General features: G+C 50.3%; 1 protein-coding gene across 2 annotated transcripts in view; it reads left to right on the top strand.

The window, feature by feature from the left end:
* Positions 1-19,917, top strand: part of LOC118780539 (SLIT-ROBO Rho GTPase-activating protein 2-like) — a 55,817-nt gene extending 35,900 nt beyond the window's left edge. For both annotated transcript variants that reach the window (XM_036533091.1, XM_036533090.1), the window contains exons 6-23: positions 80-295; positions 535-663; positions 1,135-1,356; positions 3,217-3,318; positions 3,776-3,973; positions 4,715-4,799; positions 5,188-5,215; positions 5,768-5,798; positions 6,815-6,875; positions 7,139-7,216; positions 7,538-7,672; positions 8,147-8,252; positions 9,359-9,583; positions 16,802-16,881; positions 17,180-17,378; positions 17,993-18,130; positions 18,486-18,804; positions 19,277-19,917. In XM_036533091.1, the coding sequence (XP_036388984.1) occupies positions 80-295; positions 535-663; positions 1,135-1,356; positions 3,217-3,318; positions 3,776-3,973; positions 4,715-4,799; positions 5,188-5,215; positions 5,768-5,798; positions 6,815-6,875; positions 7,139-7,216; positions 7,538-7,672; positions 8,147-8,252; positions 9,359-9,583; positions 16,802-16,881; positions 17,180-17,378; positions 17,993-18,130; positions 18,486-18,804; positions 19,277-19,747 (2,823 nt within the window). In that variant the 3' untranslated portion in view covers positions 19,748-19,917. The remainder of the gene's footprint in view (positions 1-79; positions 296-534; positions 664-1,134; positions 1,357-3,216; positions 3,319-3,775; positions 3,974-4,714; positions 4,800-5,187; positions 5,216-5,767; positions 5,799-6,814; positions 6,876-7,138; positions 7,217-7,537; positions 7,673-8,146; positions 8,253-9,358; positions 9,584-16,801; positions 16,882-17,179; positions 17,379-17,992; positions 18,131-18,485; positions 18,805-19,276) is intronic.
* Positions 19,918-22,131: the final 2,214 nt, after the last annotated feature.

Here is a 22,131-nt window from a genome sequence, read left to right as displayed (position 1 = left end):
TTCCATTAAGACCTTCTGTTGTTAGTGGTTTGTTGCTAAAATTAAGGGGGATTCCTTAATGAAATTCTCATTTCCCCAGGTGATGAAGACCTACCACATGTACAACACGGACAGCATCAACGCGGAGAGCAAGCTGAAGGAGGCCGAGAGGCAGGAGGAGAAGCAGATGGGCCGCGCCGGCAAAACGGACGACCGGCAGATGCCCCGCTCGCCCGACTCCCTCGCCAGCGTCCGCATCGAGGAGAAGCACGTCCGCCGCAGCTCCGTCAAGAAGATCGAGAAGATGAAGGAGAAGGTAAGGAAGAGGAGGAGCACCATTCATACCCTCGCCTTTCTGCCATCCCTGCTTAGATGGGGGCTCTCTCATACTTCCCCTGCTCTTGTGTGATTCAAAATATTTAGCTTAAGTCTTAAGTCATGTGTTGTCAAGGACGTTGTTTGTGCATTTTCACGGAAGTATGAAAGAATGTTATTGTAAATAACATTTTGAGGTAAAAATATCCTGTGTTGCTCTCTCTGCCCTGCCTCTCTCAGCGTCAGGCCAAATACACTGAGAACAAACTCAAAGCCATCAAGGCCAGGAACGAGTATCTGCTGGCCCTGGAGGCCACCAACTGCTGTGTCTTCAAGTACTACATCCACGACCTGTCTGACCTCATCGATGTGAGTATGCTCTGCTGCGCCCGTCATGGTGCGGCCGGCGCAGTTTGGCACGGTGAATCGGTATTGTGTTAGCGGCAGGGCAGTGTTCCTCCCCCTGCTGAAGCTGCAGCGTGAATAGAGGATGAGTTTCTCAGATGCTTTTTCAGAGGAGCAATGCTGTCAATGCACATCATGCAGATAATATCCCCGCAATGCTGTATTCATCTATATGTTAAAATACAGGCAGCCAAAGACCCTCTGCTTGAGGCTGCTGAGCCAATCGGTGAGATCATGTGTGTTCTGTGAATAAAAAGCCCCGTCTGCAGGATTTTTTTCTTTCCTTTCTTCACACTGTTTACTGCAAAGTTGCAGGGAAAACTGGCGGTGTCAAAGCTGTTTGCACACACTGCCAACCATTGCCGTCTGGACGCTTGCGTTTCTGTGGTCACAGAGAAGGCCCCTCTAAGGCCTCCGTCTCCCTCCCTCCCTCAGTGCTGCAACCTGGGCTACCACGCCAGCTTGAACCGGGCACTGCGGACGTACCTTTCAGCAGAGTTCAATGCCGAAACGTCCAAGCACGGCGGCCTGGAGATGATCGAGAACGCGGCGGAGAACCTGGAGGCCAACGCCGACAAGCAGCGTCTGATGGAGGCCTACAACAGCGTCTTCTGCCCCCCGATCCGCTTCGACTTCCAGCCCCACATGGGAGACACGGTCAGTCTGCCCCCCGGGGGGGGGAGAGGGGGATTGTGGGTAGGGGAGGGGTTCAGGATCGGCGGAGGGTTCGCAGATTCCATTTGTAACAGAGAGACACTGCACTTCACTTCTCCAGCCAGACAAATAGGCCTGTTAAAAAAAGCGCAGCCCTTTCCAGCCCTGAAATAAAGCACAAATTACCTGCTTCCGAGCTGTGGAGTTCTTCCTGGAGCTGACGGGCAGAAAACGGAAGGCTGCCGTTATGAGACTGGCACAGTTTTCCACACCACAGTCACGGTGGTGCCCAGACTGATCTACAAACCACACACTGCGCAAGCTAGCGACTGCTTGCATTAGCTACAAATGACGCTGGGCTTTGACATAGGGGCTAGGGGGTTGTAGATTGGTTTAGTGTAAGCATTCTGGGTAGGATTGAGATCAGGTTTGAATGTCTTTGATTGCACATCAAAATTATGTGGATGTGCTTTTTATTTTGTTTTTATCTTATACATGCCTGTACAGGCCAAGACTAATGGCCATAGCAGCACTACATAATCACACTCAGGATATGAGTCAACAAATTATCAGCCAAGACCAAACCGGGTAGCAACCGGAACGATCCTGTTAGCAAGCACGCGGCCCAAAGAATGTGTTTGAGCAGGTTGAGAATTCTTTTAGCTTTCGCTCACATCTACCTGCTTAACACATCTAATGTGCCTGACTCTGTGCAAAAGCGTGCCCAGAGTGGGGTCGTGCATGTTGAGACGGCACGCAGCCATCGTTGCATGAGGGTCAAGGAGAGACCTGCTCGTTGGATCAGGGAGTGGAGAAAACATGGGAGAGGGGACGCTGATCAGAGGTCAGAGGTCACATTGGTAGGAAGGGAATCTGCAGAGTTCATCTTCTGCAACTTCTGGGAGGCCGGATCGAAGGCCTGTATGCAGGTCCTGGACCAAATGTGAGAGTAACTGTTCAAAACCGATCAAAACAGCCTAAAACCTGCTCTCAGAGTGGGCCTTTAAATTTGGATATTCCCAGTCTCCCAGGTGAGGTTCCTGTGTCAGCTCCCTTTCCACTGTAGTGTGATTCTGTTTTTTTTTTTTTTTTTTTTGGGGAGGGGGGGGGGGTTATGTAATGTAATGCAGCGTGATTCTGTTTTTACCGTAATGTAATGTAAAGTAATGCAGCATGATTCTGTTTTCACTGTAATGTACTGTAGTATGATGGCTAGCGCATGCTTGCTGGCTGTTAGTGCTGGTCGTAAGCGGCCCAGCTGGACTGTGTTTCCTGCGTGTGGGTAAAGTGGATGTGACACTCCCAGGCTGTTTCACTGCTGAGAGAGTAGTAATGATCGGCGGGTGAAAGGAAACCGGCTTCCTGGCTGGAGGGGAGACACTCAGGGAGACGGAAGCAGTCACGCTCACTCCTCCATCTCACTGCCTCTCGCACTGTACTGTAACTTCTCTTTTTCTCTATACCCCTCCCCCTCCCTACATCTGTGTCTCCTTCTTTCCCTCCCTGTATCCCTCTCTCTCACCCCCTTTTTCCCCACATCTGTCTTTCTCTGTCTCCCTCCCTCCCTCCCTCCCTCCCTATATCCCTGTTTCTCATTCTCTCCCCTCTCTCTGTTTTCTCTCTCTGTTGATTTTGTTTCTTTTTTTCCCATAGTGATTTCTGTTTTGATGGAATGTTAGTACAGAAGTTTTGATTTTGTTTTTTTATTTGTTTTTGCTGTTGTGTTTTGTCAGAATGAATTATATCTCCTTTGCCGGTGAAGGTTATGTGACGTGATCCCAGATAAATTGTGGTTAAAACTCTCTCTCTCTCTCTGTCTCTGTCTCTCTCTCTCCCTCTCTCCCTCTCTCCCTCTCTCTCCAGATGGGGCAGATATGTCCCCAGCCTCCCCTGCAGGGGGAGCTGCTCCAGAGGTGCCAGCAGCTTCAGTCCCGCCTCTCCACCCTCCGGATAGAGAACGAGGAGGTCAGAGTTCACCTCAACCTTCACAGCAACAAACCTATCACTTCTGGCAACAAACCTGCCTCTCACTGCAACAAACCTGCCCCTCACGGCAACAAGCCCACCCCTCAGTGCAACAACCCTGCCACTCACAGCAACAAACCTTTTACTAATAAAAACACACCTGTGACTCACCCAAACGCATTTCAAAGCTCAGTGGAAAGCGGTGCTCAGGGATAATCATCCTTGGCACCTATCAGGCAAGCCATTAGCCTTCTTTCTTTCTTTCATTATCACCCATCTCACTGCTGAGGAAGACTGTCTTTGTTAAAGCACAGAGAGAGTGCTGGTGGAGCAGGCCATGGTAATTACTGAGCGATTAGGAATGAGTCATGAGCCTCAGGCTTGCGCTGATACCGATGGCAGCAGATTTCTGAGCGCTGTGAACGATGCTTTCTCCACCTCTCCTCCACCTCCCTAGGTGAAGAAGACCATGGAGGCCACCCTGCAGACCATCCAGGACATGGTGACCGTGGAGGACCATGACGTGACCGACTGCTTCCACCTCAGCGGCTCCATGGAGTCAGTCAAGTCCATTGCCTCCGAGTCCTTCATGAGCAAGCCCAGCCTGGCCAAGAGGAGGGCCAATCAGCACGAGACGGAGCAGTTCTACTTCACGGTATGAGCCAGGGGTCAGAGGTCACCGTGCAAACAGCACGGTGCGTTATCGATCAAAGCGGCTATGTTTATTGCCGCAGCGACGTGGGCCGGCTGGCTTGGACGTGCTGTTCGGATGGTGCCTCTGGTCTCCTCTTACACACTGACAGGGCTGCTCGTGTTCACATCCACATGACTTCACAGGACTTTAATTAATTTTTGCTTTTTTGGCTTTTTGGTTGTTGAGAGAGCAAGACTGTTGGGGTTCTGGAATGCACATGAGGTCACATGATTTGAGAGTGAGGAATTGAGAGAGGGGGCAGCCATGACAACGCAGGTCAGGAGGGGAGGATCTCAGTGCACACACAGATTCATCCAGAGCAGCTGTCCCCTGTGTGCACCCCTGCCCCCCCACCCCCACCCGCACCCCCTTCAGGGCCCTCTTCAGTCCTTTGGGAATCTCTGGAATGAGAAAACAGATCTTTCAAATTGTGTCCATGTCCCATTACCTGCATCATATTACAGTACTTAACAGACACTCCAAGGTGACATGCTTTGATGTTCGCAGAGTATACATTTACACAAACATGTTTTTACTGAAGGCAGTCTGATCACGGGTCTTACTCAGGTGTGGGCTGGCAGTGCCTCGCCCGGAGTTAGAACCCACACCCTTCTGGTGACTTGCCCTGATCTCTGAGCTCTGTGCCATGCTGTGGCTTTGTTTCCTGTGATGAGGTGTCTCACGGCCCTTTTTCCACTGCAGAAACTGAAGGAGTTCCTGGAGGGCCGCAACCTGATCACCAAACTGCAGGCCAAACACGACCTGATCCAGAAGTCTCTGGGAGAGAGTGAGTCCACCAGGGGATGCTGGGGATGATGGGACCAGTGGGGCTGTGAGATGATTTTGGGTACAGCTCTAAGAGTGGAGGGCTAAGAGCTACAGTGGACGGGTGCACGCAAGGAGAGGTCATGGGTGTAGGGTTTGAAAAGCCATGGGGTTGGGATTTTAGAAGTCATGGGGTTAGAGTTTGAGAGGACAATGGGGTGGAGTTTGAGATCTCAGGGAGTGGGGTTTGTTCTGAAAAGTTGGTCATTTTTGCCAAACTCCATTCCCTCTGCGGCTTTCTGTGTCTGTGTACTGCAAACTGTTCCCTCTTTCCTTCTCTTTCTCTCTCTCACCATCTCCTTCTCTCTCTTTCCCTCTCTCCTTCTTCCTCTCCCTCTCTCCTTCTTTAGGCCAGAAGACTGAGTCCTGCATAGCCAGGTAAGCATGGAAAAGAAAGAAAATGCAGTTCCCGAGAGCGTCCATACGCACACACCAACAAATACACACAGCCACGCACTGTTGGCATACACACAGCTATCTACAGGCACACTGCATCCAGTGATAATGTTTAAAAAACGCATTTGCAGCACTAGCCGCTGGTCCTCTGTGTACTCTTTCCACACAATTGTGCTGATATTCTGCTGTAATGGAATGACTGCAGGGTGTTTTTCTCTAGCATGTTTTTATCAGGAATTATTTCAGTCACAAAACTGAACTGATCTCGGCTAAACTAATTTCCTGCTAGACCATCAGCTATAGGGTGACACTTGAAGAAGCAGAACACTTCTTTTAAACCCACTCTCATTTGTGTAAACCTGGGGGCATGTTGGTGTAAAGTAGGCTCTTTATGGAGCGTCATTTGTAGCTAACGCAAGCAGCTGCTAGCTTGCACAGTGTGTGGTTTGTAGATCAGTCTGGGCACCACCGTGACTGTGGGGTGGAAAACTGTGCCAGTCTCATAACGGCAGCCTTCTGTTTTCTGCCCGTCAGCTCCAGGAAGAACTCCACAGCTCGGAAGCAGGTAATTTGTGCTTTATTTCAGGGCTGGAAAGGGCTGCGCTTTTTTAACAGGCCTATTTGTCTGGGTTATTCCTTATTTCATTTTTATTTTATTTTGCTTGGCCTTTGCCCACAGTCACTTTTAGGTTGTTCATAAACCTAAGATGATGGATTTACATCCGTCCCACTGCTGTCCCACTGAGTGTCCATATACGTATACTGCCCTCTAGTGGGGAACTAGTGAAACTTATATCTCTATACTGGACCTGGTACATGCATTAATTGCTTCAGCATCATTTGTCATTTCATGGTTTCTGCAGTCCTTTAAATATATGAAGGACATACTATGTTTAAGGTCTGTTGTGCAAAATGTTCAGTCGAGCCATTCAAGGCTGGCGTCCTTTGAAGACAAAGGGTCCTTTTTTTTTTTTTTTACTTGTGTGCTAAATTCATAGAGTGAAATTTATGCCATGTGCTGATTTTGAAACTCGGGCACAGTAAAAGAGGACAGGAGGCTGATGCTCCGGCGCACAGGAGCAGGCTGACACTGCCCCAGTTCCACTGTGCTCCTTTTTGTTTCAGCTACAGTCACAGCAGCAGTGAAAGGGAGGCCTGTGCAGAGGTCTGTGTTGCTGCTGCTTCAGTGGCTCCACGCTTCACATCTGACCGACTGTGTGACATGCGCCCCTCTCAGTTTAAAAAACAAAAAAAACAACAGCGAGAAACGGCAGCTCTGGCCGACGTTCGGATAAATAAAGGGTAAACTGACAGAAGCCAGAAGTCTCCTAGCAACAGCCCTTTCCGCTCGCTTCCTCCCCTCAGAGAATCTTGCTGTGATACGGTTACCCTGACAGGGTTTCTGACATGCACGGGTAGACATGCATATCCCATTGCAAATATTATTATAATTGTTTCTGTTATGATCTGAACGTGGAGTTTGAATAGAGGGCCTGAATAGAGCTCCGTCAGGGTTAGCGTGGAGAGTGTTCCCTCTTCCTGAAGGGGTGCAGCAGTTTAATCTGCTCCTGTTCCCTGCAGGACGGCGGCCGGCCCATCCCGCTGGTGGTGGAGAGCTGCATTCGCTTCATCAGCCGGCACGGTGAGGCAGGACTGCGCGTGTGCGTGTGCGTGTGTGCGCATGTGTGTGCACTTTTGTCTGTTTCATTTCAGTCATATGGTACGAAACAATGACCAGCTCCTTTTCTGACAGCAATTCGTGAACTAATTAGGAACTAACTAATGAGTGTAGATGTGAATCTGTGGTAAGGCTATGGGTTTGCATGACAGGAGTCGCCTATGTCTGTTCTGCGTGATTGTTATGTTTAAAGGGCAGTGGTCATGTGTGTTTGTCGGGTTCTCCAGGGCTGCATCATGAGGGCATCTTCAGAGTGTCTGGATCGCAGGTGGAAGTCAATGACATCAAAAACGCCTTTGAGAGGGGTGGGTACTGTATGTCTCTCTGAGGGCCTGTGTGAAGGCTGTGTGGTAAGGGAATGGATGTAAGCTATAGTTAAAGCACATTGTCTTTGGCGTAAAAAGAGGCTTTGTCATGTTTTTGGTTTGCAGTCTCGATCTTTGAACCGTAAGGGAGTTTTTATTTTATACAAACACAATGGGGTTTATGTTCAGTCTTTTACCAATGTAGCAGTTGAATATCTCACTTTTGAAGCATGGGGGATCTCGTCACTCAAATTGCTGTTGTAACACTCACCTGTCTGAAACTGAAGTGTGTTCCTGTTACCCTGGCTGCTCTGCCCACAGGTGAAGACCCCTTGTCTGGTGATCCTAATGACCATGAGATAGACTCCATTGCAGGGGTCCTCAAGCTCTACTTCCGGGGCCTGGACCACGCCCTCTTCCCAAAGGAAGTCTTCCATGACCTCATTTCCTGTGTTGGTGAGTGTCTGAAGGACTCCTGTTACTGTAGTATTCTCTCAGCCCATGTGTACATCTTTTCACACCAGCAACTGTTAACCTGATGCTGAGCTCCAGAATAGCTCTCTTTTTTAGTAATGGTTAGTTATGACTTCAAGTATGGAATGGAATAAAAACAAGAAGCAGATCCATCTCCTGATCCATCTCCTGTTCCTCTTCCATTTCCTGTTCCTGTTTTGGTTGTGTTTCCTGTTCCTGTTTTAGTAGTTTTTCCTGTGTGTTTCCTGTTCCTGTTTTAGTTGTGTTTCCTGTTCCTGTTTTAGTTGTGTTTCCTGTTCCTGTTTTGGTTGTGTTTCCTGTTCCTGTTTTGGTTGTGTTTCCTGTTCCTGTTTTGGTTGTGTTTCCTGCTCTTGGTTGGGTTAGTTAGGCAGGTCTAGGTGTGTTGTTTCACCTTGCTGCTGTGGTTCTGTCCTTCTCTCTGTCCCACTGTGTTAGCTATGGACAACCTGCACGAAAGAGCAGCCCACATCCGCAAAGTCCTGCTGTCTCTGCCCAGCAACACCCTGGTCATCATGAGATACCTGTTTGCTTTCCTCAGCCAGTGAGTAACATAACCTCCCGCTTAAGCACTTGCTACCACATTTTAACCCCCCACTTAACCACTGACTACCTTAACCTTAACCACTTAAGCTCTGAGTACAGCTGAGTTCCCTATCTGAAACAGTTCACCCAAAATACAATACACTCCACCTTGTCTTTACGAATCAGCATTCTGACAATACTAAAGCTTTAGCTCACAATGAAATACAGTCTTCAGCTCAGAAATAACGAAGGTTCGTATCAAATGAACAATCTGTCGACTGTTAGGGGGGCCTACAAATATTATGTTCAGGCTCGAATTCCCACCCGTGGGGGGTTTGGGGGCGAGGGCTAAGGGGGAGGATAGTTTGGTGGGGTGTGAGGCAGAGAGGAGGGCTAGAATTAGGCAGCCAGCTGCTTTTGAGGTTTCCAGGTCACTGAAAGTTTGTGTTGGATGGACTGTTACTTCAGAAGCTTAGCATAGTTTTACACTGCAGCCAGGAGGCTGGATCTAAGCAGGCCTTTTCAGCAGAGTCCCGAGCCAGAGAGCTGCATGTGGGTTTCATTTGTGTTGGATCACTGCATTGGAGTCCAGAACTCCTTCTGTTTTAGTGTAATCTGAGTGAGAACACATCCAGAATAATGAAGTGTCTGTGTTAACATTGTGTGTGTGTGTGTGTGTTTGTGTGTGTGTGTGCGTGTATGTATATGTTAGTTATGTATGTAGTAAGGTTGTGTTAATATAGTGCACATTTGTGTCTGCCTGGTGACTGATTTATTTTTATCTTGAGAAGTGTTAGTTCTCTGACTAATGGAGAATACCAACTGAGAGGCACTGAGTGAAAATTTGAATGAAAATGGCTCTGTACAAAATAAAGCTGAATTGGTTGGTTTGCTAGGTGATAAATGGATTGAATGATTAATTGGTTGATGAATTTCATTGTGCAAGTAGTTGATGGATGGATAGATGCATTGATGGTTTTATTTGATTGTTTGATTGATTGATTGATTTTGATTGTTGCATTGGTGGATTTGATTGGTTGGTGGACTGGTGTATTGATGGGTTTGGATTGGCTCATTGGTCGGCCTGTGTATCGGTTATTGATTGGCTGCCCTGTGTGTCTGCAGCCTGTCCCAGTACAGCGAGGACAACATGATGGACCCCTATAACCTGGCCATCTGCTTCGGCCCCACACTCATGTGCGCCCCCGAAGGGCAGGACCAGGTGTCCTGCCAGGCACATGTCAATGAGCTCATCAAGACCATCATCATCCACCACCAGGACATCTTCCCCGGGCCCCTGGAGCTGGAGGGCCCCCTGTACGACCGCGGAGGGTCCTCAGAGGGCTACAGGTGAGGCTACAGGCGGCACTCACTGACAGATAAGTGGCTGTTTTGAATGCTGGACTCTGCATATTGCATATGTATTCATTTTGCAGGAGGTCTTTGCTAATTACAAGGCTAATGATGTTAGCATGCATTGAATACAATTCATAGGAGAGATGAGGTGGTATCATTTGAGTAGACATCAAGCTGCAAAAACAAGATGCATTGAAAAGCATGTAACATAGTGCCAAACAGTGATTCATAAGGGCAGTGCCACCTTCCAGTCAGTGAAATCATGTCCAGGAAAAAAAGCTCCCCATAAATTCACAGAGGACTGTGTGTTCTTGAAGTGTGTGAGGTTGGTTGTCTGAACAACCTCCTCCATAGGCTGTGTTTGCTTTGACAAACCAATCGTATGTGAAGTAGCCAATGCTTTGTGTGTCCAGACAAAACCTTTCATTGGGTTTAATTGTCTAAAAGCTTAATGGCTGAGGTGAAAATTAATGTCAAGAACAAGCAAATGATAGTGTCTGAGAGGAGGTCTCCAGTGAAATGCAGTCCACTGAGAGGAGGTCTCCAGTGAGACGCAGTGCTCTGAGAAAAGGTCTCCAGTGAGACGCAGTGCTCTGAGAAAAGGTCTCCAGTGAGACGCAGTGCACTGAGAAAAGGTCTGCAGAGAGACGCAGTGCACTGAGAAAAGGTCTCCAGAGAGAGACGCAGTCCACTGAGAGGAGGTCTCCAGTGAGACGCAGTGCTCTGAGAAAAGGTCTCCAGTGAGACGCAGTGCTCTGAGAAAAGGTCTCCAGTGAGACGCAGTGCACTGAGAAAAGGTCTCCAGTGAGACGCAGTGCTCTGAGAAAAGGTCTCCAGTGAGACGCAGTGCTCTGAGAAAAGGTCTCCAGTGAGACGCAGTGCTCTGAGAAAAGGTCTCCAGAGAGAGACGCAGTGCTCTGAGAAAAGGTCTCCAGTGAGACGCAGTGCTCTGAGAAAAGGTCTCCAGTGAGACGCAGTGCACTGAGAAAAGGTCTCCAGAGAGAGACGCAGTGCTCTGAGAAAAGGTCTGCAGAGAGACGCAGTGCACTGAGAAAAGGTCTCCAGAGAGAGACGCAGTGCACTGAGAAAAGGTCTCCAGTGAGACGCAGTGCTCTGAGAAAAGGTCTCCAGTGAGACGCAGTGCTCTGAGAAAAGGTCTCCAGTGAGACGCAGTGCTCTGAGAAAAGGTCTCCAGTGAGACGCAGTGCACTGAGAAAAGGTCTGCAGTGAGACGCAGTGCGCTGAGAAAAGGTCTCCAGTGAGACGCAGTGCTCTGAGAAAAGGTCTCCAGTGAGACGCAGTGCTCTGAGAAAAGGTCTCCAGTGAGACGCAGTGCGCTGAGAAAAGGTCTGCAGAGAGACGCAGTGCACTGAGAAAAGGTCTCCAGTGAGACGCAGTGCTCTGAGAAAAGGTCTCCAGTGAGACGCAGTGCTCTGAGAAAAGGTCTCCAGTGAGACGCAGTGCACTGAGAAAAGGTCTGCAGAGAGACGCAGTGCTCTGAGAAAAGGTCTCCAGAGAGAGACGCAGTGCTCTGAGAAAAGGTCTCCAGTGAGACGCAGTGCTCTGAGAAAAGGTCTCCAGTGAGACGCAGTGCTCTGAGAAAAGGTCTGCAGAGAGACGCAGTGCACTGAGAAAAGGTCTCCAGTGAGACGCAGTGCACTGAGAAAAGGTCTGCAGAGAGACGCAGTGCTCTGAGAAAAGGTCTCCAGTGAGACGCAGTGCTCTGAGAAAAGGTCTGCAGAGAGACGCAGTGCACTGAGAAAAGGTCTCCAGTGAGACGCAGTGCACTGAGAAAAGGTCTGCAGAGAGACGCAGTGCACTGAGAAAAGGTCTCCAGTGAGACGCAGTGCTCTGAGAAAAGGTCTCCAGTGAGACGCAGTGCTCTGAGAAAAGGTCTCCAGTGAGACGCAGTGCACTGAGAAAAGGTCTGCAGAGAGACGCAGTGCACTGAGAAAAGGTCTCCAGAGAGAGACGCAGTGCACTGAGAAAAGGTCTCCAGTGAGACGCAGTGCTCTGAGAAAAGGTCTCCAGTGAGACGCAGTGCTCTGAGAAAAGGTCTCCAGTGAGACGCAGTGCTCTGAGAAAAGGTCTCCAGTGAGACGCAGTGCTCTGAGAAAAGGTCTCCAGTGAGACGCAGTGCTCTGAGAAAAGGTCTCCAGTGAGACGCAGTGCTCTGAGAAAAGGTCTGCAGAGAGACGCAGTGCACTGAGAAAAGGTCTCCAGTGAGACGCAGTGCACTGAGAAAAGGTCTGCAGAGAGACGCAGTGCACTGAGAAAAGGTCTCCAGAGAGAGACGCAGTGCACTGAGAAAAGGTCTCCAGTGAGACGCAGTGCACTGAGAAAAGGTCTCCAGTGAGACGCAGTGCTCTGAGAAAAGGTCTGCAGAGAGACGCAGTGCGCTGAGAAAAGGTCTCCAGTGAGACGCAGTGCTCTGAGAAAAGGTCTCCAGTGAGACGCAGTGCTCTGAGAAAAGGTCTCCAGTGAGACGCAGTGCTCTGAGAAAAGGTCTCCAGTGAGACGCAGTGCTCTGAGAAAAGGTCTCCAGTGAGACGCAGTGCTCTGAGAAAAGGTCTCCAGTGAGACGCAGTGCTCTGAGAAAAGGTCTCCAGTGAGACGCAGTGCGCTGAGAAAAGGTCTCCAGTGAGACGCAGTGCGCTGAGAAAAGGTCTCCAGTGAGACGCAGTGCGCTGAGAAAAGGTCTCCAGTGAGACGCAGTGCACTGAGAAAAGGTCTCCAGTGAGACGCAGTGCACTGAGAAAAGGTCTCCAGTGAGACGCAGTGCTCTGAGAAAAGGTCTCCAGTGAGACGCAGTGCGCTGAGAAAAGGTCTGCAGAGAGACGCAGTGCACTGAGAAAAGGTCTCCAGAGAGAGACGCAGTGCTCTGAGAAAAGGTCTCCAGTGAGACGCAGTGCTCTGAGAAAAGGTCTCCAGTGAGACGCAGTGCTCTGAGAAAAGGTCTCCAGTGAGACGCAGTGCTCTGAGAAAAGGTCTCCAGTGAGACGCAGTGCTCTGAGAAAAGGTCTCCAGTGAGACGCAGTGCACTGAGAAAAGGTCTCCAGTGAGACGCAGTGCTCTGAGAAAAGGTCTGCAGAGAGATGCAGTGCACTGAGAAAAGGTCTGCAGAGAGATGCAGTGCACTGAGAAAAGGTCTGCAGAGAGACGCAGTGCTCTGAGAAAAGGTCTGCAGTGAGACGCAGTGCTCTGAGAAAAGGTCTCCAGTGAGACGCAGTGCTCTGAGAAAAGGTCTGCAGAGAGACGCAGTGCACTGAGAAAAGGTCTCCAGTGAGACGCAGTGCTCTGAGAAAAGGTCTGCAGAGAGACGCAGTGCACTGAGAAAAGGTCTCCAGTGAGACGCAGTGCACTGAGAAAAGGTCTCCAGTGAGACGCAGTGCTCTGAGAAAAGGTCTGCAGAGAGACGCAGTGCACTGAGAAAAGGTCTGCAGTGAGACGCAGTGCTCTGAGAAAAGGTCTCCAGTGAGACGCAGTGCTCTGAGAAAAGGTCTGCAGAGAGACGCAGTGCACTGAGAAAAGGTCTCCAGTGAGACGCAGTGCTCTGAGAAAAGGTCTGCAGAGAGACGCAGTGCACTGAGAAAAGGTCTGCAGAGAGACGCAGTGCTCTGAGAAAAGGTCTCCAGAGAGACGCAGTGCACTGAGAAAAGGTCTCCAGTGAGACGCAGTGCTCTGAGAAAAGGTCTCCAGTGAGACGCAGTGCTCTGAGAAAAGGTCTGCAGAGAGACGCAGTGCACTGAGAAAAGGTCTCCAGTGAGACGCAGTGCTCTGAGAAAAGGTCTGCAGAGAGACGCAGTGCACTGAGAAAAGGTCTGCAGAGAGACGCAGTGCTCTGAGAAAAGGTCTGCAGTGAGACGCAGTGCTCTGAGAAAAGGTCTCCAGTGAGACGCAGTGCTCTGAGAAAAGGTCTGCAGAGAGACGCAGTGCACTGAGAAAAGGTCTCCAGTGAGACGCAGTGCTCTGAGAAAAGGTCTGCAGAGAGACGCAGTGCACTGAGAAAAGGTCTGCAGAGAGACGCAGTGCTCTGAGAAAAGGTCTCCAGAGAGACGCAGTGCACTGAGAAAAGGTCTCCAGTGAGACGCAGTGCACTGAGAAAAGGTCTGCAGAGAGACGCAGTGCTCTGAGAAAAGGTCTGCAGAGAGACGCAGTGCACTGAGAAAAGGTCTGCAGAGAGACGCAGTGCTCTGAGAAAAGGTCTGCAGAGAGAGACGCAGTGCACTGAGAAAAGGTCTCCAGTGAGACGCAGTGCTCTGAGAAAAGGTCTCCAGTGAGACGCAGTGCTCTGAGAAAAGGTCTCCAGTGAGACGCAGTGCGCTGAGAAAAGGTCTCCAGTGAGACGCAGTGCACTGAGAAAAGGTCTGCAGAGAGACGCAGTGCACTGAGAAAAGGTCTGCAGAGAGACGCAGTGCTCTGAGAAAAGGTCTGCAGAGAGACGCAGTGCTCTGAGAAAAGGTCTGCAGAGAGACGCAGTGCACTGAGAAAAGGTCTGCAGAGAGACGCAGTGCACTGAGAAAAGGTCTGCAGTGAGACGCAGTGCACTGAGAAAAGGTCTCCAGTGAGACGCAGTGCACTGAGAAAAGGTCTCCAGAGAGAGACGCAGTGCACTGAGAAAAGGTCTCCAGTGAGACGCAGTGCACTGAGAAAAGGTCTCCAGTGAGACGCAGTGCACTGAGAAAAGGTCTGCAGAGAGACGCAGTGCTCTGAGAAAAGGTCTCCAGTGAGACGCAGTGAACTGAGAAAAGGTCTCCAGTGAGACGCAGTGCACTGAGAAAAGGTCTGCAGAGAGACGCAGTGCTCTGAGAAAAGGTCTGCAGAGAGAGACGCAGTGCTCTGAGAAAAGGTCTGCTGAGAGACGCAGTGCACTGAGAAAAGGTCTCCAGTGAGACGCAGTGCTCTGAGAAAAGGTCTGCAGAGAGACGCAGTGCTCTGAGAAAAGGTCTGCAGTGAGACGCAGTGCTCTGAGAAAAGGTCTCCAGTGAGACGCAGTGCTCTGAGAAAAGGTCTGCAGAGAGACGCAGTGCACTGAGAAAAGGTCTGCAGAGAGACGCAGTGCTCTGAGAAAAGGTCTCCAGTGAGACGCAGTGCTCTGAGAAAAGGTCTGCAGAGAGACGCAGTGCACTGAGAAAAGGTCTGCAGAGAGACGCAGTGCACTGAGAAAAGGTCTGCAGAGAGACGCAGTGCACTGAGAAAAGGTCTCCAGTGAGACGCAGTGCTCTGAGAAAAGGTCTGCAGAGAGACGCAGTGCTCTGAGAAAAGGTCTCCAGAGAGACGCAGTGCACTGAGAAAAGGTCTCCAGTGAGACGCAGTGCTCTGAGAAAAGGTCTCCAGAGAGAGACGCAGTGCTCTGAGAAAAGGTCTCCAGTGAGACGCAGTGCTCTGAGAAAAGGTCTCCAGTGAGATGCAGTGCACTGAGAAAAGGTCTGCAGAGAGACGCAGTGCACTGAGAAAAGGTCTCCAGTGAGACGCAGTGCACTGAGAAAAGGTCTGCAGAGAGACGCAGTGCACTGAGAAAAGGTCTCCAGTGAGACGCAGTGCTCTGAGAAAAGGTCTCCAGTGAGACGCAGTGCACTGAGAAAAGGTCTCCAGTGAGACGCAGTGCTCTGAGAAAAGGTCTGCAGAGAGACGCAGTGCACTGAGAAAAGGTCTCCAGTGAGACGCAGTGCTCTGAGAAAAGGTCTCCAGTGAGACGCAGTGCACTGAGAAAAGGTCTGCAGTGAGACGCAGTGCTCTGAGAAAAGGTCTCCAGTGAGACGCAGTGCTCTGAGAAAAGGTCTCCAGTGAGACGCAGTGCTCTGAGAAAAGGTCTGCAGAGAGACGCAGTGCTCTGAGAAAAGGTCTGCAGAGAGACGCAGTGCTCTGAGAAAAGGTCTCCAGTGAGACGCAGTGCACTGAGAAAAGGTCTGCAGTGAGACGCAGTGCTCTGAGAAAAGGTCTCCAGTGAGACGCAGTGCTCTGAGAAAAGGTCTCCAGTGAGACGCAGTGCTCTGAGAAAAGGTCTGCAGAGAGACGCAGTGCTCTGAGAAAAGGTCTGCAGAGAGACGCAGTGCTCTGAGAAAAGGTCTCCAGTGAGACGCAGTGCACTGAGAAAAGGTCTGCAGTGAGACGCAGTGCTCTGAGAAAAGGTCTCCAGTGAGACGCAGTGCACTGAGAAAAGGTCTGCAGAGAGACGCAGTGCACTGAGAAAAGGTCTCCAGTGAGACGCAGTGCACTGAGAAAAGGTCTGCAGAGAGACGCAGTGCTCTGAGAAAAGGTCTGCAGAGAGACGCAGTGCTCTGAGAAAAGGTCTCCAGTGAGACGCAGTGCTCTGAGAAAAGGTCTGCAGAGAGACGCAGTGCTCTGAGAAAAGGTCTGCAGAGAGACGCAGTGCTCTGAGAAAAGGTCTCCAGTGAGACGCAGTGCTCTGAGAAAAGGTCTGCAGAGAGACGCAGTGCTCTGAGAAAAGGTCTCCAGTGAGACGCAGTGCTCTGAGAAAAGGTCTCCAGTGAGACGCAGTGCACTGAGGTAAGTGGAGAGAACGTGGAGTGCCTGTGAGTGATGGTGACAGCATGTCGAATATTTCTCCTCAGATCCTCTGGGGTTTTGTAACGCTCCCCAAGAGCTCCACAAAATGATTAGCACATTAGAGTTAAGTGTGACCCACAGAACGAGGGCATCCCCTCCCCTGCAGAATGGGGCTGCAGTCCTGACCCTCCCAAACCAGCCCCAGCAGGACTCTCGGGAAAGTAGAGATGAAACAGTGGAGCCTCTCTCTGAGCGAGCTGGAGCTGGTAAAAAGAGTGCAACTTCAAAGCCTGCCCTGGCGCCGATGGGACGCCCAAACCCACCCCCCCCCCCCCCAAAGGGGGGGTGCTGATTTAGGGCTAGTTGTATACGCCCCACGGGAACACAATTAAAGCCTGAAGGAGGTCGTGGACGTCTTGCAGGCCAGAGCTGGCCGAGACAGACATCTTGGAAGATTGTTTTACCAAAGGGCGAAGTGTCCCTGATCAAAGGGACTTCTGAATGACCTTTTAATGTGTGCTGAATGTTGCTGAAATGAGGTTAATGCATTTGGGGTAAGGGTGATTAGCACTGGTTATGAAGCTGAGACTATGGTGACCTGTGTCAATGTCAGATGCCGGTCATCAGTACCGTATGTAAGCGATTAGTAATTGTTCAGTCACTGAATCTCTTTGACTTTATCTCTCTCTCTCTCTCATGCAGTGACAGCCTACACAGTGAGCTCCCCCTGGTGGACGAACCTGCACCCGACAATATCAGTGGACTCCACTCAAGTGGTGAAGGTGAGTGGGAGTTTCTGTCATTATACTTTCTGACATTCTTACATCTTTTCTTACTGATTTGAATGTAAAAATTCAATAGAATTGGTACTTTTTTCATTGTTGTCATCACTGAAATTAATGATAAATATTTGACTTGTGTTAAAAAAGAGTAAAACTTGAGTTGTTAATGCTAATTAAAGCAAAGTGCAGACACTGATTGAATCTACGTTGTGGTACGCTGTTAGCTCCAGTGTGACCCCTACTGTCTGTATGAGGAACAGCAGTGCTAAGCTGACACCCGTGTCTCCGGTCACACCAGGGCACCTGCCGCTGTTGGAGTCTGACCCTGTGGAGGCCGTGGCCCGCTTTGACTACTCGGGCCGCACCACCCGCGAGCTGTCCTTCCAGAAGGGGGCGCCACTGCTGCTGTTCCACCGGGCCTCAGATGACTGGTGGGAGGGGCGTCATAACGGCGTGGACGGGCTGGTGCCGCACCAGTATGTCGCCGTGCATGACATGTAAGGCTCCCGCTCTGACATGCGCGCACGCACGCACACACACACACACACACACACACACACACACACACACAGCTGATGCTCACGGAGGCTGAGAGGTGTGGCATGCGCTCCTCTGAGAGGCATTCCTGACGTCAGCCTGGTGTCAGCCTGGTGTCAGCCTGTCTTGTTCCTGGGCTTCACCGCTCCGTCTGTTTACCTCTCTGTGCAGTCCGTCTCTGGTCTAATGGAGCACAGGGCCTTTTAGACTAATCAGATCAGGAGCACTAATTAAATGAAATTCCATTCCTGCAGGGGCAGCCTGTATACACTGGCCTTTGCATTTGACTTCTGCTCTCAGCCACTTAAATCTACCCAAGGATTTCCCCAAACATTACTCTTTCATTATAAACGACACATTACATCATCACAGTGAAACATATCACTGCTGTGTATTTACTGAAATTCAGACACAGCTAATTCATTAACCAGTTGGACCAGCTTCTTTAAGAGGATAATGGGGCTGCTAGCCTCTCTGATGATGGCGCATTTGGAAATGCAGGAGCTAATGCTGTAGGTTGGAGTCAGTGTGGCGAGTCTGTCTGCTCTGACTTCCTCTCTGTCTGTGGTTGCAGGGATGAGGGCGTGGCTGAGAGGAGGAGCCCCAGGACCGAAGTGGGCGGAGCCTATGAGGAGAAAGTGGCAACTAGGGGAAGTGTGAGCTCTCCTACTGGTGGCCATGTTGCTGATATCTACCTGGCCAACCTCAACAAGTAAGAGTCATTCTTTTTTTACACTTGTCTAAAGAAACGGATCGTATTTAAGTGGTACTTCTGTGATTCCCCATCTGGACCCTGGCCGTTTGGTTGCATGTCCGGTGAGTTGTTTTCTCGTCGTTGTGTCCTAGCACCACAGTGGAACTATGGGATGTTATTCAGCCCATGAACCTCCTGCCTGCAAATACATATAAAATGTCACTTCAGTATTCAGCAAGCATTTCAGTCCGTATTGTCAGGTGTGCAGGTTGATTGTTAAAACCACAAGGTGTCAATAAAGAACTCTCCCGCCCCCATCCCCACCCCTCTGTCCACCCTTCCCTCACCCTCTCGTTCCCTCTCTTCCCCTCAGGATGAGGAAGTGGCCGGAGGGTGGGAGCATTCGCAGGACCTACCGGACGAGCGAGGGCGTTTCCGAGGGGCCCTCAGGGGCTACGGGGAGCCTCAGGGCCACCTCCATGCCAGTGGGGGGGCTCCCGAGAGAGGTGCCAGACAAGCGTCCCGTCAGCGCCCACAGCGTCTTCACCACCCTGTCTCGCCACGCCTCACTCAAGACCAAGGTGGAGCCCCCGCAGGTCCCCAAAACGGCCACTGCGGGGCGCTCCAAAAGCTTCAGTAACCACCGGCCCGTGGACCCTGAGGTCATTGCACAGGTGGAGCACAGCTCACAGGTATGCAGGTTCAGCCCAGCCCATCATTTTACTGCCTAGCAACAACAGGCTTGGAGCACGTCTTCATCATACAAAGGTTATGTGAGCGCATTTACAGCCAGCTTCTGTTCTACAAAGAAAAGCCCGCAGTCTGTGCAGGTCTCAGCCCTCAGCCAGTGGGGTACAGGTACCCTACGTTAGAGTGTCCCTGCTTCGAAATAATGAGGCAGGCAAACCTGGGGGAAATGTTGTCAGGGCCATTGAATTTGTGTGGGCCAACTACACACTTTGCCTGGGGTTTGTTCTTGAATGCCTGACTTGTTCTACAAGATGAGATTTCAGGCTTTGATTCGATGTGCTTGTTGAGTGAGCCTGAGCTGTAAAAAGGCTGCTCTTTCCTCCCGGAGGATTGTTCTGTAGAATAAAACGCACTGTGGACGTGGCTGTGCCGTGACCTCCGAGCTCATGCAGGGGTTGTCTCCGTCCGTTCCAGGACATCGAGGCGGCCATGACGACAGCGCTGAACGAGCTTCGGGAGCTGGAACGTCAAAGCAGCGCCAAGCAGCACGCCCCTGACGTGGTGCTGGACACGCTGGAACCGCTGAAGGGCGGGGCGGGCTCCCGGGGGCCCCTCTCGGAGCCCGCCAGCCCCCTGCACTCCCGGCTGCTGAAGGAGGCCGACCCCCCCCAGAGCTCCCTGCAGCGTAGCGCCAGCTCCGCCAGCGACGTGCCCAGCACCTTCCGCCCGAAGAGCTCCGGCAAAGGCCCCGCCCCTGTCCCTGTCCCTGTCCCTGTCCCCTCCCCCGGCCCCGCCCCCCGCGAGCCCCGACCCCCAGCCACTCGCCCCAAACCCGTCCTCTTCCCCAAGACCCACTCGGGCGCCGGGGCAAGCGTTGGCTCGCCCACCACCCCCACACCCCCCACACCCCCGCCCCCACCCACAGACAAATCCTGCCCTGCGTGACCAGCCTCGCCCCCCCCCCATCCAGTGAAGATGCACAGAATGTATTCCACAACTGTTTCTCAACATAATATTACTGTCATGCTCTGTGAAGACAGAGTGCTCGTCCTATTCCCGTAGATGTGAAGTGCTTCTGTTTGTGTTTATACACACACACACACACACACACACACACACACACAAACTTTGATACGCCACCTCAATAATCAGTTTTTAGAAGAGACAGGACAGACAGAACACCGGGAAGCAGAATGTTCTAACTGCTGGGATATGAATGTTCTGAGGATGGAACCCTCACGCCTCTGACTGGATTACTGCCTCCTTGGAGACGCGGTTTCTGTGAACGTCGCTACGGAAACAACAAAGATTGTTTGACTTGCTGCTTGAGAGGGTAAAGACTGGCTGAAGCAGCGTCTAGAGAGTGTGTTTAAAAGGACCCAATCAGCCCTCTGACACAGTGCAAAGGGTGGGTTATGGCTGGGCTGGAGGATCAGGAGCTACTTATATTTCATCTGTCATGCTTTTTTGTTGGTTTATCAACTCTCTGTAACTGTCTGAAATGTCTAGTGGGGTTAGGATCATCTCATCTCACTGCAGGGAATAGGGGGGTGCTACATTCTTCTCCCCAAATCATATTTCACAGGGCTTCTTGAGCCTCCTGAGAATGAGGATGAGGACAGAGACTGAAATGTAAGAATTGTTCTCCTGGTCATCTGCAGGGTTGCCACCACCCTAAAACCATCTTCATCCTGGAAAATCATGGCCAGTCATGCACAGTGGCTAGATATCCCACTGTCCTCCTGTACAATATTACCCACATGACAAAAAAGGGATTTCATTCTTACTTTCACACTGAGCAAAATGCAGCCATCTTTTTCCTAATTCACTAGCTTTTACCATCTTGTTCATAAAGGCCAGTATGCTGATCTTGCTAATGAGCTGGCTGATGAAGCCTCCTGTCTGCATTAGTATACTGCTACAAAAGCCATTATGGACCAATATTCGCTGCCAAGGGTATCCACAAATACTATATGTCCTTACGGACATAAAATGTTTTTTAGAGTAATTCATTTCAGAATGCTTTTCCCTCTGCAGTTTCACCTTTAAAGCAATAAAAATAAATCATTTAAATATGAATATTGAAAAATGTCATTGATTTGAAACATGTTAATGAAAAGTGAATATATCTATAATATAACATAATTACTACTGTAATTTCAGTGGGGACCTCGCATGTACCCATCTCTTCTACACTAATGCCAGTGTAGTGTGGACAGAAGTGAACATGTAGCTTCTCTGGATCACTGCCTCTTGTGGGCAGGCGAACAGCAGGGATTTCAGCAGTAATAATGATCTTTATGCCATCTGGAGGTTGGTGGTAACATGACCCCAAACCGACACAGCACAGCGAGAGTCAGGCCCTTTTTGACATGTGTCTGTGAGCTTTCTTGGGGCTCCTCAGGGGCCTCTCTGAGCAGAGGGTATCAGTGCGTTACTCAGGTGAGATGCGCAGACGGTCTGGTTCATGTCGCCGTTCTGGGTCACCAGTTCCGGACGGTGTTTGAGCTGTGAAGTAACTGGAGTCAAAGCTCTTGAGCAGCACCAATAGAGACCCCAAAACCAGCAAACGCTGCCGCTCAGGGTGAAGCCGCTCTGTGAATGGCTGAAGCTGTGTGTGATCCTTGCACCCCTGTTTCCGTCAGGTTTAGTGCATGGTGAAGCTGGAGTAGCTGTACCAGTAGTCTGCATCGTTTCATTTCACGCCAGTGTCAGGAGCGCGTCTGAAACACATGCTCTTTTGCTTCTCCTGAGCATGTGTGCTAAACTACAATACCTTTCAAATCTTTTTCTGTATTCAGGTAATTGCCCGGTAAACTGGAAATTTGCGGTGAGGTCTTGGTGTCTACAAAAAAACAATTTATTTAGAAGCACAAAATCGGTTTTTATAATTATTTTACGTACTGTAGCCTGCATTCTCAAATTCCTTTTGTGGGTTTCCCTAAGGTTCTCTGGAGTAGTCCTGGAGTTGTCCTGGAGTAGTCCTGGCTGTAGCAGCAAATAAGCTTGAAATAAGCCCAAATAAGCCTGCAGGAGTGTTTTTGTATGCATCTGTTTGCCTCTGGACTGCATGTAGGAGTTGAAAATGCAATTTTATGGAGATCGTATATTCATCGGGGAAGCCACTTCTGACAGACTGTAGATGCTTTCCCCAACCTTGATCAGTTTGATTCAGAAACCTTTCAAAGAGGGCTACAGTTAGGAGGTCTTAGAAGGTCAAGGTTTGAGTTACTCATAGTGCTGTACACATACATCTGTTCTCGTTCACATTTTATTTCAAGGGCCTGTTCATGCTGTTAGAAACACCTGATAAACACATTGCTACCAGT

The sequence above is a fragment of the Megalops cyprinoides genome, chromosome 7 (genome assembly GCF_013368585.1).
Source record: "Megalops cyprinoides isolate fMegCyp1 chromosome 7, fMegCyp1.pri, whole genome shotgun sequence".
NCBI lineage: Eukaryota > Metazoa > Chordata > Actinopteri > Elopiformes > Megalopidae > Megalops > Megalops cyprinoides.
The sequence above is the reverse complement of the archived record's forward strand: the minus strand, read 5'-3'. Positions and strand labels throughout refer to the sequence as shown.